Below are 17,170 nucleotides of genomic sequence, written 5' to 3' on the forward strand. Positions count from 1 at the left end.
ATATGGTCTATAACCTATGGTTTTTTCAGTGAATTTTCAAGGTTTTGTAAATGCTAATTCCTAACTATATATGGTCTATAACCTATGGTTTTTTCAGTGAATTTCAATGGTTTTTTAATAGCAAATATCATAAGCTGTCGAATGTCAAGTACGTGGTAAGTGAAAACATTTTCGTGTTTATGCACACTGATCTGCTTTGAATGGTGCCCTCCCCCCCTCATTTCTATTAGGAGTACTCTCTCTTTGCAGATAGTGAAAGGTAGTTAACGCAGGCCTTTGCCCCCGTTGTAATCCGTCGTGCCTGCTTCTCTCTCCATTTGATTGATTGTTATCCAAGTATTTACTGTTTTAGAATTAGTTCTCTTTGGTTCATTCTCTATTTACAAACAAACACAGAGTCGCAATACTCTGTTTAGTCTTTGCAGATAACGAAAAATCGTGTTAAAAAAAAGAAAAGGAATCGAGCAAAATCAGTAGGCCACTAATGGGATCTCTTTTTGACCTCGCTAAAATAGAAACATTAGGAACAACCCCTCATGACAAATACAAAACTAGTGAGATGAACTGAACTCCACACAATGATGGCTGCAAAACAGCTCGGCTCCGCCACCCACCCCGCCCAAAATAACGATAAAGAACGGCTGCCATGATTGGTTGCGGAATGACCACGACGGAGCTACGAAATGGTGCTGCTCTCATGCTAACCCCAGCTTCAGTCTGAAACATCCAGAAACACTGTAGACTACCAATTCGATCAGTTCCGGTAGCGCCCCAATGTAACCCGGTAGAGAAGAACTAGCCCTCCCCTCTTTGACTGATGGTTCTTGTTGCCTGTCCCTTCTGTTGTCATTTAACAGAACTATTTAGCCTGCTGAAAGGGGTTGTGTTCCGACCGCTGGTTGGTGGAGACATTTTGACTATATTCTGGACCTGCGTTGTCGCGTAATGCGTCATATGACGCGCCGCGTTAGCGCATCCGGAAGTCATCCGGGGCGCGCAGCGCGTAACGTAAGCATAACAAGTCATGTGACTTGTTAATAAAACTTTTCATTGGTTCATTTTACTTTTCTTATTGTAATGATGAAAGGCTTGGTCATATGACCTAAAAATTACGCTTTTCATTACTTCCGAACATTATTTTTTCTTAAATATATGTTATAATGTTCCAGGCTAATGTACTTTCCCGGAAATTTTACAACTGTCCTGCAAGTAAAATATATTCTTTTTTCGAGAAAAAGAGCGTTTCTTCGTCCCATGACGGAGCCGTTGAGCAAAAGAGGGTCGACCTGCTGTCTTAGTCGCCGATACGCCTGAATATGAGATTCTTATCGATCACTTTATGTTGCAGGAATAGAAAACACAACAGCCCTTGACCATTTATCTTTACTGCGTTCCTTCGTATTATACCTTTTACCCTTCATGTAATTGGTCTGCTTTATTTCACTTGCCTTTTAATGATTCTAAAACAGTCACTATTATTAAAAACTTTACCAATGTATATACTACTACCATGTTTTCTTTTAAAAACCTTTATTGTGAAAATTTCATTATACAAATACGAGCCTATAACCACGTGGGCCTGCCACAGAGCAAACTGTAATCGTATATGATGAATAGACATTTACACTGTAGAGGAACGTAACGGGCGGGCCATTAGGTTGCAAGAACTAAGGTGTCTAACAGTTACGGAATCGGTGGACGTACATTTTATAATTAAAATACGACAGGGCCAGTTACAATAAAATTATCTAGATATACATTTGCGGGCAAGTACCATGGGTGACGTTAATTCGAACTTTCAACAGTACAGTAATCAATAACACATCAGAACTTAATATCAATAGGGATGTCGAAATATTCAATCAATTCTCGTCCCCGCCCGCCATGTGCTTCAAAACTGCATACGTATCTCGTGATTTCAAGGTTCTGCAACCAGTACACAACAAGGAGTTACGAGTCCCATTTATTCCGGCGCCATTTTGGGCGAGGACGGGCAGGTCCAGGATATAGTCAAAATGTCTCTACCAACCATCGACTATGATGATGTTTATATGCTGTATTTATTAGAGTAACACTCATCTGTCCACATGAAATTAATTTGCCACAATCTAAACATGTCATTTTAATCTTTCCAAAGTTCTTCTAAATATTTGGGACCGTTTCCCTTGCCTCTGAAGCTCTCAGTGCCACTTCTTTGATGAATGTACTAGCAGGTCAGGGGTTCTCCTCCAAATCTCTCTTTTATGCAGCACTATAATTAATTGGTGCCACCTCTCCATATGACGATGCATGGTATAGTTACCACAACTATATTTTTTTTCGGTTCCTCTGGAGAGTTCATCGTGGCAGATGAAGCGTGTAACGTACCGGGCATTTACCTTTTTTTGCATGTACAGGAAAGGAAAAAAAAATCGAGCGTCCGAGTTCCAAGGTGTCCCAGGGCCATTTTAGTGGAACAGGCCCAAATCCAAAGAACAGGCCGCCATTTTGAGAGTCCTCTTGCAGCCGCCTGTCGCTGTAGCATCAAGAGCAGCCGAAACTCAGCTGAATGGCAACTGAAACGGTAAAGGGGCCCCCTACTACAGCAGACGAGCCTCCACCTAGGAAGGCCCATTCACGCCGGCTCCCCCCCCCTTCGGGCACCCCACGCCGTTATTCGGAGCAGTATTGTAGGATGGCCACACCAGTGCGGCAACTTGCTAGACATCACCTCGGTGGTAACCGAATCTCAACGCCTTGTGGTGTCTTCTATTCAAAAAACATTGTTATGCTGCCTTCGACCTATTCGCCGCAAGTGCGCACACAACTCAACTGCATAGCTTGCTAGACACCACCTCGGTGCCATCCGGATCTTGGAATCTCAGCACCTTTTGGTGTCTTCTCTTCAGAAAATATTGTTGCGCTGCCTTTGGCCCCATTCGCACATCAGTCCGCTACTGACGCCATCTCACAGGCTAATGGGGCGCCCCACGCCGACTTTCAGCATTGTAGAATGACCACACCAGTACAGCAACTTGCTAGACATCACCTCGGTGCCATCCGGATCTCGGCGCCCCACTGCAGATGAAGTGCCTCTCAACTATGAAACCACCACGGTGACATCCGGATCTTGGCGCGTTGTGCTGCCTTCGGCCTATTCGCACATCGGTCCGCTACTGACGCCATCTCACAGGCTAATGGGGCGACCCACGCCGAGTTTCAGCATTGTAGGATGACCACACCAGTACAGCAACTTGCTAGACATCACCTCGGTGCCATCCGAATCTTGGCATCTCAACGCCTAGTGGTATCTTCCATACAAAAAATATTGTTACGCTGCCTTTGGCCCCATTCGCACATCAGTCCGCAACTTAGACATCACCTCGGTGCCATCCGGATCTTGGCATCTTAGCGCCTTGTGGTGTCAGTCAGAAAATATTGTTGCGCTGCCTTTGGCCCCATTCGCACATCGGTCCGCTACTGACGCCATCTCACAGGCCAACGGGGCGCCCCACGCCGACTTTCAACATTGTAGGATGGCCACAGAAGTGCGACAACTTACTAGACACCACCTCGGTGCCATCCGGATCTTGGCGCGTTGTGCTGCCTTCGGCCTATTCGCACATCGGTCCGCTACTGACGCCATCTCACAGGCCAACGGGGCGCCCCACGCCGACTTTCAGCATTGTTGGATGGCCACACCAGTGCGGCAACTTACTAGACACCACCTCAGTGCCATCCGGATCTTGGCGCGTTGTGCTGCCTTCGGCCTATTCGCACATCGGTCCGCTACTGACGCAAACTCACAGGCCAACGGGGCGCCCCACGCCGACTTTCAGCATTGTAGGATGGCCACACCAGTGCTGCAACTTGCTGGACACCACCTCGGTGCCATCCGGATCTTGGCGCGTTGTATTGCCTTCGGCCTATTCGCACATCGGTCCGCTACTGACGCCGCCTCACGTGCCAACGTATTTTCTCCGCATTTTATACCCTATGCCGCATAACAGGTCATGTGACTTGTTTATAAAACTTTTCATTGGTTCATTTTACTTTTGGTTTCCTAATGATGGAAGGCTTGATCATATGACCTAAAAACAACACTTTTCATTGGATGAAAACTTTATTTTTTTTCCCAAACGATGAAAGCCCCACCTTGTTTCTGGATGTTTCAGACTAAACTGGCGTCAGCATGAGAGCACCACCATCTCGTAGCTCCGTCGTGGTCATTCCGCGAGCAATCATGGCAGCCGCTCCCCACCAGAAGCCTGCAGGAGTCGGGGCCCCCAAAACTTTTGATGAATTCTCAAGGCGGAGGGGACGCTTTCGAGAATGGGGTCCAAGACCTAGCAGACAAGCGTCCGATTTCCAAGGTGTCCCAGGGCCATTTCAGTGGACCAGGCCCAAAAAGGAAAGAGCCTGCCGCCATTTTGAGAGTCCTGTGACAGCCGCCTATCGCTGCACCGCAAGAGTGGGCGCAACTCAGCTGAATTGCGGCTTTTGACACAGTGGACCAAAAAAGGACGGAATGGCAACTGAAACGGTAAAGGGGCGCCCCACTACAACAGATGACACTCCACCTGGAGAGGCCCGTTCATGCCGCCTCCCCCGGGGCGCCCCACGCCGTTATTCGGAGCAGCATTGTAGGATACCAAAACCAGTGCGGCAACTTACTGGACATCACCTTGGTGCCATCGTTCTGCTGCCTTGGAACTATTCGCACAACAGTTTGCTACTGATGACCCACCCCCCGCGACGCCCCACGCCGTTATTTGCTGGGTGGCAACTTACTAGACATCACTTTCGTGTCATCTAGATTTCGGCGCGTTCTGCTGCCTTGGAACTATTCGCACAACAGTTTGCCACTGATGACCCACCCCCCGCGACGCCCCACGCCGGAAATCTGGACGTTGTGCTGCATTGGGACTATTCGCACAGCCGACCGCTACTTCGTTGTTTTTCCCTAAAAATGTTTATATGTTATTACTATTTTTGTTTTCTTGTATATATTTATAAATTATTAAAGTTTTATAATCTTACTACTTTGTCGGAGTGCTATATATTTTTAATGTGACACATAATTGTAAAAACTTTGATGTACAAAGAGTCATCCCTGGAATCTTCCGCTTCACGCTCGGTCCCCTCCCCAATCACAATACAGGATGGTTTTCAGATAATAGCAACGCTTCTGCTGTGACGGATCTCATCGAGTGTGGGCCTTGATCTACTATAACTCCTTTGAAGAGGGGTGATTCTTTACAGCTGTGGCCATAAACTACATCTGCAGGGCTAGCTGATAGCCTAGGACCGGCCTGGACAATCGGACACAGAGGAAAAGGAGTGTCAGAGGGTGCGGTAGTGAATAGGGCGAAAGGGAGGTGTCGGGCGGGCACAGGGTGTGATTCTCAGGGAAGAGCAGCGCAGATGGGGGGAGGTTTATTACCCATGCATAAGACAGAGAGCGGGGGTGACCACTGCCTGGGTGAGATGCTTGCGAGGGTGGGGAGCCATGCTAAGGATCGACAGCGTGCACAGAGTGGGTCTGGTCAAGGCATCTAAAATGGCTGCCGTGCACGACAAAAGTGTGGCATTTGATAAAAGACAAGATGGCGCAGACAATGTTTTTCAACACTTCCTGATTTCCTTCGAATCGAACGTTAACAGACGTTGGGGCATATTACCAAAGTTAAGCGATATTTATCCCTAACGATGCATTGCAAAGATTTTTTTACCGTCAGAAATTATCGCAGATAAACCTTGCTATTATCAAGGTTTATCGCAAATACGATAAAAAACGACCGCAATGCATTAATATCGCTGAAAACTCAGCGATATTCATGCATTACCGAGCTAATGCTCTTAGCCATGTTATCCACCTCCCATTGCATAACATGGCTAAGAACTGCTCAGGGCAGCTGTTACTTTTTGGAGATATTCGCGCTTATCTCGAATATTTCCAAAAGTTGATAATAGGAGATAGCGATGTTAGCGACTGTTTCCAGTCGCTAACATCTTGGCATGCCCACTTTGCATGTCATTAGTGATAAATATCACTCACATGCAAAGTGGGGCCCAAGATGGTCGCTATCTCCTACTAGCCGTCGCTAACTGGTGTTGGCAACAGCTAGGTAATACAGATATAATTTTATCTCCGCGAAGCGGAGCGCTGTTACAGATATATATCTTGTTTTTGAACGTTAATTTCTCAAAATGCACTGAAGCACATATATTGAGACCTAGCAAAGGCACATCGGGCTACCAGTCCCTAATATTTTACCAAGTTTCGTGCAAATCCATTCAGCCGTTCGATTATTATTATTTTTTTTTTTTTTTTGCCCCGCGGGGCCCTTTTTAAACCTCCACATCAAACCTAGGGGGTCAGCGAGGATCTACTATGCCCCCTTATGGTCATTTGCCCCTTCGCTTTGGCCTCCTCTTGTCTCTCGATCCTACCGAGAGACAAGATGGCGGCCGCTACGTACTGTTTGGAATGTTTACAGACACCGGAGAGCCAATCAGCTTCGCTTCGCAAAGCTCCGTAACGCGAAAAGTACGCGAAGCGGTGCGCTGTTACAGATATATATCTTTTTTTGAACATTAATTTCTCAAAATCCACTGAAGCACATATATTGAGACCTAGCAAAGGCACATCGGGCTACCAGTCCCTACAATTTTGCCAAGTTTCGTGCAAATCCATTCAGCCGTTCGATTATTATTATTTTTTTATTTTTTTTGCCCCGCGGGGCCCTTTTAAAACCTCCACATCAAACCTAGGGGGTCAGCGAGGATCTACTATTCCCCCTTATGGTCATTTGCCCCTTCGCTTTGGCCTCCTCTTGTCTCTCGATCCTACCGAGAGACAAGATGGCGGCCGCTACGGACTGTTTGGAATGTTGACAGACGCCGGAGAACCAATCAGCTTCGCTTCACAAAGCTCCGTTGCGCGCAAAGTACGCGTCCTGGGACGCTGCCCGGTCCGCTGTTACAGATATATATCTTTTTTTAAACGTTAATTTCTCAAAATCCACTGGAGCACATATATTGAGACCTACAAAAGGCACATCGGGCTACCAGTCCCTACAATTTTGCCAAGTTTCGTGCAAATCCATTCAGCCGTTCGGGCTAAAAGTGAGGCCAACCGCCCTATGGAAAACTCAATGTTAAAAACACGTTTTGGGACCCCCCTTTTTTCTCGGCCCCCCCTTGACGAACCCCCCCCAAATTTTCAAGGGCTGCTCAGAAACAAAATGTGCCATTTTCCTGAAAATTTCAGCCAATTCCGTCCACAAACGCCAAAGTTATTAGACATAGAATTTTCAAAAATCCCATAGAGAAAAAATCCTAACTATATATACCTACTGGCGACCGCCAGTAGGTAATATATATATATATATATATATATATATATATATATATATATATATATATATATATATATATATATATATATAAATCAGCAGGTTTCTTTACGAGAAAGAGGTGAGTCGCACTCCTGAAGGTAATCCCGAAAGTCTTTTATTTCGCTAGCAGTTCTCTAGCCATTTGGTGTCCCAATGCATTTCGGTCTAAACATAGACCTTTCTCAAGGGGGCTAGTGGCATCGGCAAAAGGAGGAGAGGTTGGATGTCGTTTGCCTCATGTTTTTAATGTTGTAACCCTTCGGTGGGCGTCACTCTAGGGACTTGATGGGATGATTGCCCCCTGGTGGGCGCCGCAGTCGGCCGGTCAGTTGAGGCTTTCTGGTCTTCGTAGTCCGCTCCTGCTGTGCCCCATTGGGGAGCGATGCACGCAATTACTGTTCCTTGCTGCTAAACACCTTCGCCTCAATTTGCCTATTGTTTAGACCGAAATGCATTGGGACACCAAATGGCTAGAGAACTGCTAGCGAAATAAAAGACTTTCGGAATTACCTTCAGGAGTGCGACTCACCTCTTTCTCGTAAAGAAACCTGCTGTTATATATATATATATATATATATATATATATATATATATATATATATATATATATATATATATATATATATATAAATAAACATATATGTACATGCATATACAGGTGTATGTCAAGACACTAAAGTTCATACATGCATATACAGGTGTATGTATGAAGACCAACATATATGTAACTATGCAGCCCCATAAAAGCCCAAGCTAAACAAGCATTGGAAATGCAATAGATCTCGCATTAGGAAAGTTTGAGCTATTGGTATTATAAATTAATTTTTTATTTATTTATGTGTTTGTTAAAATAGCTAAATTAATAGCTCTGTCATTTACAATGCCAATAGTTATAACTTTCGCAAATGTGACACCTATAGCATTTGTAATGCAACATGTTTTTTATTTACGTGACTTAGATGTATTAATATTACAAATAACAATGGCTTTTATTTTTTTTGTTAAATTAATTGTTAAATAATTTATTTAATTTGTAATAGCCGAGTTTAAAGGAACAACACGAAAAGCCTTATGTGGGTTCTTTCGTCAGTGGGTGCTCTTCAAATAGCGCGCTGAACGCATTTGCTTTTAGGTGACCTGGTTTGATGTTTATGCCCGATGATTTGCAACCCTGTAGTATCCTGCGCACACATTGAATACATTAATAATTGCATGCATATTCAGATGAAAGCAGATTTCAGGAAATAGCTCTGTGCGCAGGGAGAAGCGGCAAGTAGGGGAGAGGAGGGGAGTGCGAATAAGAGATATTTAAAGGTACAGGCTTGCCTTGGCAGGTTTAAGTATCCATAGCAGCATGCACCGAGAGAAAGGAAAATGAATCTTAAAGGCACCGCAGGAGAATTGTGAAATGGACAATCTGGTAGCTTGTTTTCTGCGGTCGCGTGAATGTTCATATGAAGCAGTGATTAAAAAATGTAAACACTGGAAAAATGTCCTACTACGGAGCGGGTAAAAAAAAACAAGACGGAGGGAAGGCAGAGAAGGGGTGGGGGGAGGAGAAATGCGACACGGCGGGCAGGGGAGGGGCGGAGCGGGGAGAGCGGCATGAGGGTGTGAAGCAGCAGGGGCCTTTGAAGTGCTGCTGGTGATTGACTGGCGATTTCGCATTGACCTAAAAGCGCACGGGCACAGCATCAAATCGCCAGTCAATCGCCAGTCTAAGTAAAGCTTATTTAAGCCCCTATAGTCTCGCTCTACTCAATGCGCATGCGCATTGAGAGGCGAGACCTAAAAAGGGACAAACAGCCAGAAAACAACTCAGCAATACTTGTATAGTAATAAATTACTTAAGACAACTTGTAATAGAGACCGTACACCCAAATGGCTTCATACAAGAATCTTTTTATTTTCCGGAACAAGGAAAAAAAACACAAGTAATTGAAGGCAGTTTGGCCCATAGGCTGCATAGGAATTACTGTCCTGAGACAGAAAAGACAACTGGCACCTCGCCTTTAAGATTTACAAAACTTTAGGCACTTTGCCTTTAAGAACCTCAGGGAGCCCTATGCTCCCAGCATGCACCACAGGTGGCAGTTAGGTCAGTTCTTTTTGTAAAGGCGTATAAAAACCACTTAAAACCTGTACTAACATTGCTAGACCGGGGAGGTGGGCGGGGTGCTTATGACTTTGAGTATACCCCTGGAAGAGAACTAGGATTACAGGTAAGTAACTTATCCTTCTCTTCCAGGGGATACTCATCAATAGTCATAAGCAGTGAATAGAATAGCAAGCCCATACCCCACACTTCGCGGACTAGCAATGTAGCACTAGTAATAAAACCAATCTTGAAGTAATAGGTACCAATAATCAACCAAACCGATTCCTCAGAGATGCTTGACCTACTTGAGCATCTGCCGGAGTATCTGAATCTAAGCAGTAATGGCGAGAAAAGGTATGAACAGACCGCCATGTGGCTGCCTTGCTAATTTCTGCTATGGAAACGTTTCTGAGGAGAGCCGTAGTTGAGGCTTTCCCTCTGGTTGAATGCGCTTTAGGCCTCCCTTGAAGAGCTTTATTAGCTAACTGATAGGCCAAGGAAATACAGGACATTATCCATCTTGAAATGGACGCCTTAGAAGCTGCTAATCTAGTATTGATGGGACCATAATTGACAAATAACCGGTCTTTCTTTCTAATATCTTTAATTTTATCCAAATAAAACTTCAACGCCCTCTTAAGGTCTAAAGAATGTAAGGCCATTTCAGGGGCGTAGAAGGATTGGGAAAGAAAGTGGGTAAAGTAATTCCCTGATTGATGTGGAACTCAGAAACTCATCCTAGTTTTCTGCCAAAGGTGGAGTCAAAGAACCACCCTATTTGCATGAAAAACCGTGTAGGGTTCATGTAACCTTTCAGGGTTAACAAGGAGGGAAGGAGCCACCAGTCAGAAGTGTTTTGGAAACCGTAGGTTTATTCAAAGTCAATCATGGGGCAAAACAATTGGAATTTTATCCAGTGCTCTAGGTAGGTCCTTCAGGTCTTCCTCTGGGTCTTCGGATTAGGACAGCACTTCACCGGCTCTGCTCAAAAGGAAAGAGAAAGGAGAGGTGGCTTTAGGGCACAGCTCTACTTCACTACTGAGAGTATAGGGTAGGGTGTGAGGGTAACGTTGTGAGGAGGGGAGTACCACCACCAAATGCCTTCGAGAATATTCACCCGTACTGATGGCGCAGTGGCGTTTCACCTTGTGTTGGTGTAGTGATAGTGCACAAAGGAAAAGCATGTATTTCCCTTTTATACTAGAGAAGTTCCCTCCCAGCCTCCTCGTTACCCGGCCCCTCCCTTAGAAAAAAAACCTCTGAACTGGCCCCGTACCTTGCTGAGCCACGCTTCTTCCTGAGCGTGGCTGGGTGAAAAGTGGTGACGGTGGCCTCCTGGCTTCTCCTTGTTCGCGTCTCCTTCTCTGGATGCTCCCGCGATGTCTCCCGACGTCCTCAGCTGCTCCGACTCGGCTTCCAGGTGGGGGTCCTCTTCGGTGCCGTGCGTTGTCCTTTCCTTGGGTCGGCTTCCTCCTCTCCTGGCTCCGACTCCGCATTCTTCCCGGTCCGCCCCTTTAACGTACAGCGCTGAAGCGGATAAGCCAGCAATGTCTGACGTCACGGAGGGGGACGTCTCTTCAGGAGAGTCCAGGCTTTCGTTAAAGGGCCCGGTCCAATCCTGCGGAGTAGATGAAAAATCAGTCACAGGGGATTCGTTGACTGGTCCCGTGACCCCGTGACAGTTCCTTACAGCACAGAGCTTGCAATTCGCTTACTCTACGAGCAGAGGTGATTGCGGCCAAGAAGGCCACTTTCCAAGATAAGTGCTGCAAAGAAAACTTGTGTATTGGTTCAAAAGGTGCTCCCATCAGCTTGGTTAGGACCACATTGAGCTCCCACGGAGGAGATGGCGCTCGAACTGGTGGATACATCTTTTTTAATCCTTCTAAAAAATCCTTCACCGCATCTTAAAGAAAGAATCCTGTGTAGGTGATTTTCTGTACACTGTGATGGCTGCTAAGTGTACCTTGATGGAGGAAAATTGCAGCCCCGACTTAGCCAGATATAACAGATATGGTAGAATGACCTGTTCCTGTCCTGTAACTCGGTCATGTCCGTTATTCAAACACCAGATGTAGAAATGCTTCCATTTAAAAGCGTAGGAAGCTCTAGTAGAAGGCCTTTTAGCTTCCTTGTGGATGCTCATACGGTCATCTGGTAGGTCTAAGTGTCCATATTGCAAGACTGCCTTCAATTACTTGTGTTTTGTTCCTTGTTCTGTAAAATAAAAAGATTCTTGTATGAAGCAATTTGGGTGTATGGTCTCTATTACAAGTTGTCTTAAGTAATGTATTACTATACAAGTATTGCTGAGTTGTTTTCTGGCTGTTTGTCCCTTTTTTAGCTTGGGCTTTTATGGGGCTGCATAGTTACATATATGTTGGTCTTCATACATATTTGAGTATGTATAAACTTTAGTGTCTTGACATACACCTGTATATGTATGTACATATATGTTTATTTTTATATGTATATGTGATCAAGGGCTTCAGGGCCCGTAACGCGTCATGGCGGACGGAGTGGTGCACACGATGAAATAAACTCAGCAACTCTACCTCTTTGGGTCCGTTTCGTTTTTCTGCGCCTAAAAACCAAGAGAAAGCTATGAAAACGAAGTTCCAGTAATAACAATATATATATATATCTATATATATATATATATATATCTATATATTGTTATAAGCTCCGGGGTTCCGCACATGGGCGGGGATAATTCAGTGCTTATGACTATTGATGAGTATCCCCTGGAAGAGAACGTTACTTTAACTCATATTGAAGGCATTAAAGGTTGTCACATTGGAAATGTAATGCATTTAAGATTCTCAACTACTGGACATTTAAACTGTTGGGTACTGCACATGGAAATAGATTCTAACCAGACATTTGTTTTGACATGTCAACTAAAATAATACAAATTAAACTACGTAGAGCTTTGGATGCCAGTATGGTCACTGCGAGTAGAATCTAAAACCTCATCAGACATATTTATTTAGCATGAACCAATGGTGTAATGTAATTATATGTACATTATATTGGTGGGGATGGAAGAGGGTAGGTTGGGTGATTATCTACAAGATTGTGTACATCAAGTGGGTTTACACAAATTCATTTTACACATTGAGTCACAGGAAGATTAAATGATTTGTGTAGAATCACACAATGTGGAGCCAAGCACTGGGGCCGAGATTCAAACCTGGATTCCAAAGTCTACAAATTTAGATACTCAGCTACATCTTCTTCTATCATTATTTGCAGAATGTGCTCCCATTTCAGATTTTTTAGCTAGTTAATACATTTCTTGTTTTCTGTTAGCTCTGCCACAATGTTGACGTTTTGCAGTGATGTTAATTATAGTTACAATTATTGCCCAATGTAATAGTAGTCAGTTGACCTTTTCCATATTAAAAGTCTTATACTGCAGGTCACCCCAGATGTTAAGAGCAAACTTATAACTCGTTGAGTCACATGACACTTGACTGATGTACCGTACCTTTCTCTAAAGGATAATTTCCAAATGTTGGAGGGGAATACAGTCTCCATTCATGCTCGGTCATTATTCTCTTTCTGAGAGGATTTCATTGTGAAACCATAACTGGAAATATTCAGATTTGTAACTTGTCCAGCATCTTTTTCTCTAGAGTAAAAGGCCTTCTTACGAGTCAGGAGAGATTGCTTATAGGGAGAAATAATGAGATTTCATATTCCATATAGATTCAGTTTTTCTAAATTTCTGCATTCAGATCGTCTAGCAGGTTTGTGACCTGTCCTCCCTACACATATTTACCTCTAGTAGTGACAGGCCTGCTAAGTCTCCCAAGTACATTTGTTTTTTGGCTTTCCATATGGCTGACCATGGTATCATCTGTGAAAACAGTTTTTGTCATTTTAAACATCCTTGTTAAAGCATTCAGAGTTAAGGGCGCTTTGAGTATTACTTCATTTTTGATTTCACACGTGGATCTATATTGTTTCTTCCAAGGCACAGTTTGACAGTGTTGGACAGGCTGCAGTGAATGGTTACGAGCATCACGAGCAGGGCCTGGCCCCTGTTACTCAGGGAAGAGACAGCCAGCCCTCCATACAGCAGCCAACCGAGATGCGTCCTCTCCAGCATGAAGACACTGTGATGGTTCCCTTGGAGAGCACTTTAACGGCTGAGGATATGCGACGAGCGAAGCGTATTCGGGTACGTTTGGAACACTTCAATCAGTGAAAATTGAAATACATATCTTGTGTCTTTTCATACCGAAGAGACCCATTGGTGGGTCGTATACTGCAATTTTGTATCTGCCCTCAGATGGGCCGGTCGAACTTCTTTTTCACCTTTGAGTCATTGGAAGACAAACAGCCGCTGAGCCGCTGTTTCTAACGGTCCCTGGGACAAGGAGAGAAAAATCTAGAATCCTCCACCCTATGAAATTAGGCTTGCAGTCTGCTGCTTATGTACTGTATGCTGTGTGCTGTGTACTCCTGTTGTTTCACCCTCCCTCCGGTTGCCCTGATGAAGGTGTAGCCTTTTAATATTTGACAAATACACCGAAACGCGCGTTGGCGTTTGATTTCCTGTCCAGTTCTAGATACCATCGGATCTCCTATTACTTTTGTGGGAGAGTCTTCTGGACAGCTGATTGGTGCTACATCCAAATCGGAAAGATTGTTGAGTGTCGGAAAAACTGAAGAATGCATTGGCATATGTTTGTGTTAAAGTTGTGGTATGCTAGTTTAGTCTGATTGTTTTGAAGTGTGATATTAGAGATGATTAGAGAGCACTGGCACTGGATATGTTCAGCAGGCCTCAGTGCACCTTCAGAGTCGAAAAACCAGCAGCACCAGTCAAATAAATTGGGGAACATCAAGCAAAAAGAGGCATTACTTTACACACTTTAACTGTCTCATTTCTTCCTGATCTCTGATAATCATCTGAATAAATCTGTTGCCTTTTTTTGTGAGACATTTAGTGCAGGGAAAATTAAACTGAAAATTTGATGAATGAGTTATTGGCAAGTAAGAATGGACTGAATGTGGAATATAGTGAGGAGAATTGTCTGAATGGATTGTGTAGTCAATTTTGTATCTTCCCTCAGATGGGCCGGTCGAACTTCTTTTTCACCTTTGAGTCATTGGAAGACAAACAGCCGCTGAGCCACTGTTTCTAACGCTCCCTGGGACAAGGAGAGAAAAATCTAGAATCCTCCACCCTATGAAATTAGGCTTGCAGTCTGCTGCTTATGTACTGTATACTGTGTGCTGTGTACTCCTGTTTCACCCTCCCTCCGGTTGCCCTGATGAAGGTGTAGCCTTTTAATATCTGACATTACACCGAAACGCGCGTTGGCGTTTGATTTCCTGTCCAGTTCTAGATACCATCGGATCTCCTATTACTTTTGTGGGAGAGTCTTCTGGACAGCTGATTGGTGCTACATCCAAATCGGAAAGATTGTTGAGTGTCGGAAAAACTGAAGAATGCATTTGCATATGTTTGTGTTAAAGTTGTGGTATGCTAGTTTAATCTGATTGTTTTGAAGTGTGATATTAGAGATGAGCGGGTGTGGGTGATGTATGTTTGATTTTCGATTTTTTATCATGTTGTGGAGTACTATATCAAAATTCTTTGTGATAATGTATCTGATGTATATTTAAAAAAGAATGAATAAAAATGTTTATATTTTTCTAAAAAGTTATTTTGGTTTCTGGCCTCAGTGAGCTCGTCTGTGCATCTTATTGAATCCCGGACTCTTTTGGAGCCGACATAAATTAGAGAGGGGGTAGCTTTTTTCGGTTTTTCCTGGTTTCTGCTTCACCCCTGCGTGCTTGTCCCTTATCAGTTCCTTCAGGGGGCCTCTTATATTGATTGGTTTCCAGTAACAGAATTGACCAGAGTGACAATTATGCCTACATCCATCTGTAAAGACATTAATTAGGTTTTTGCAGAATTCTAAATGAAGGTCCATGTATCCAGTTCTGGGATTTCCTATAACTGCTCAACACATTCTGGAACATTCCAGTCTTTTTTTTTTTTGTTTCAAGCATGCTCCCATTACAACTCACCTGATAGTAATTATTTGTAAGTGGTCCACTCGGAAGTGGATACTTGGGAATTCATTTACAATCCTGGAAAGCCTGTTAAGTGTGTGGTGCACATTTAACATGCTCCACTTATTTAGGGTCAGGTACTATTATCATATTGATCGCAGAAATATGTGCTGGTTAAAACCAGCAAAAGAGTGGTGGTAACTAAACCACACATCAAAGAGGAAGATTAGTGCTAAGCGTCATTAACACAAGTTATTGCCTAGCAATGAGAAGGAGCATAATACAAACGATTTCTACAAAATCCAAAAAGTACTGCGCAAGGAGTCTTGAAATCTCTTTTTCTAATTATTCTTTATTTATAGTCACATGTATCAGCCCAGCCAACGCTTTTCGTCCAACATGGACTTCCTCAGGGCTGTAAAGACCATTAGATAAGCAACATTTAATTTTCAAATATACATTGAGAAGACCAGATAGACATGAACACATAAAGTAGACAAAACTATTTAATCTCCTATTATACAGTCATTAATATTTATAAAAAACACCTGCCATATATGGCCACTTACCCATATACATTCTTAAAGCAATTTTCTAATGGCAGCCAGTTAATGAAAACAGCAACCTTATTTATTCAATCAATTATTTGAATCAATCGAAGTAAAGCATAAGTAGTATTGCATTATCACATCGTTTTATCTCTTGTTGCTCTTTATACTCTCAGTTTGCTTAAGGCCTGCATGCTGATATTAGGGCACAGTTTTCGTCCAGAGGGATGGTGAGTAATGAGCATGCAGTGTCATTATTACCACTTATAAGTGTCCAAAAAATTACTAAAGTATTTTCACAATGTTATTTTGTATTCTTAACACTCTCAATTTGCTTAAGTCCCACATGCTGATATTTGGGCACAGTTTTCATCCAGAAGTGTGGGTAACGAGGATTCAGAACCGTCATGACACTTGTAGTAAGTGTCAAGGGATTACTAAAATACTACAAGCCAGTATTTGACAAATCACAACCCTAAGTCAACTCTCCAAAAAGAGCCTAATATACACCAAACTTACTTGGACATATATTTTAAAGATAGCTGAAGCCAAGCTATAAATATATTGAGAATTATTATACTGGTGCAGCCTACATTGCCTACACCGCTGTCCTCACATCTCTAATTATACCAGTTATTGTCTATTAATATGCAGAAACTACTAAATGTTTATCAGTGATGTGTAGTGATTATCTTTCAATATTGGCTCTGGCACCCTTCTTACGTGGAATGGTATTGAAACTCTAGTTCTGAATGAAGCAGACAGAGTTGTGAAGCTATGTCATGATGCTTCACTCACCTGGGAAAATTATCTTGGTGAATCTTGGCTCAAAGATTCACTACTACAAACACATAGGGTTCTGTAGTCTCAAAGTATGAAGACACAGTTCTCTCATGCCATGAACTAGAAGAACTCATCAAAGTGAGCCTGTACTAGGTAAACTATGACTATTGGGATAGTATGCCGGCTGTGAACTCAAGTTAATATGATAACCACACTCATCACATATCTGGTTATCGTATCCTCCACAAAATTAAAAACCCTTTACTTTAGAATAAGGATATCTGTTTTTTTTTATTTGAGTCTGCACAAGTACATTATCACATCCGTGT

General features: G+C 43.3%; 1 protein-coding gene across 6 annotated transcripts in view; it reads left to right on the plus strand.

Moving 5' to 3' along the window:
- The window catches only part of PRDM10 (PR/SET domain 10), a 1,331,210-nt gene that overhangs the window by 704,634 nt on the left and 609,406 nt on the right, over positions 1-17,170 (plus strand). For all 6 annotated transcript variants that reach the window (XM_078681965.1, XM_078681964.1, XM_078681969.1 and 3 more), the window contains one exon: positions 13,457-13,663. In XM_078681965.1, the coding sequence (XP_078538091.1) occupies positions 13,457-13,663 (207 nt within the window). The remainder of the gene's footprint in view (positions 1-13,456; positions 13,664-17,170) is intronic.

The sequence above is a fragment of the Lissotriton helveticus genome, chromosome 3_1 (genome assembly GCF_964261635.1).
Source record: "Lissotriton helveticus chromosome 3_1, aLisHel1.1, whole genome shotgun sequence".
NCBI classification, from domain to species: Eukaryota; Metazoa; Chordata; class Amphibia; order Caudata; family Salamandridae; genus Lissotriton; species Lissotriton helveticus.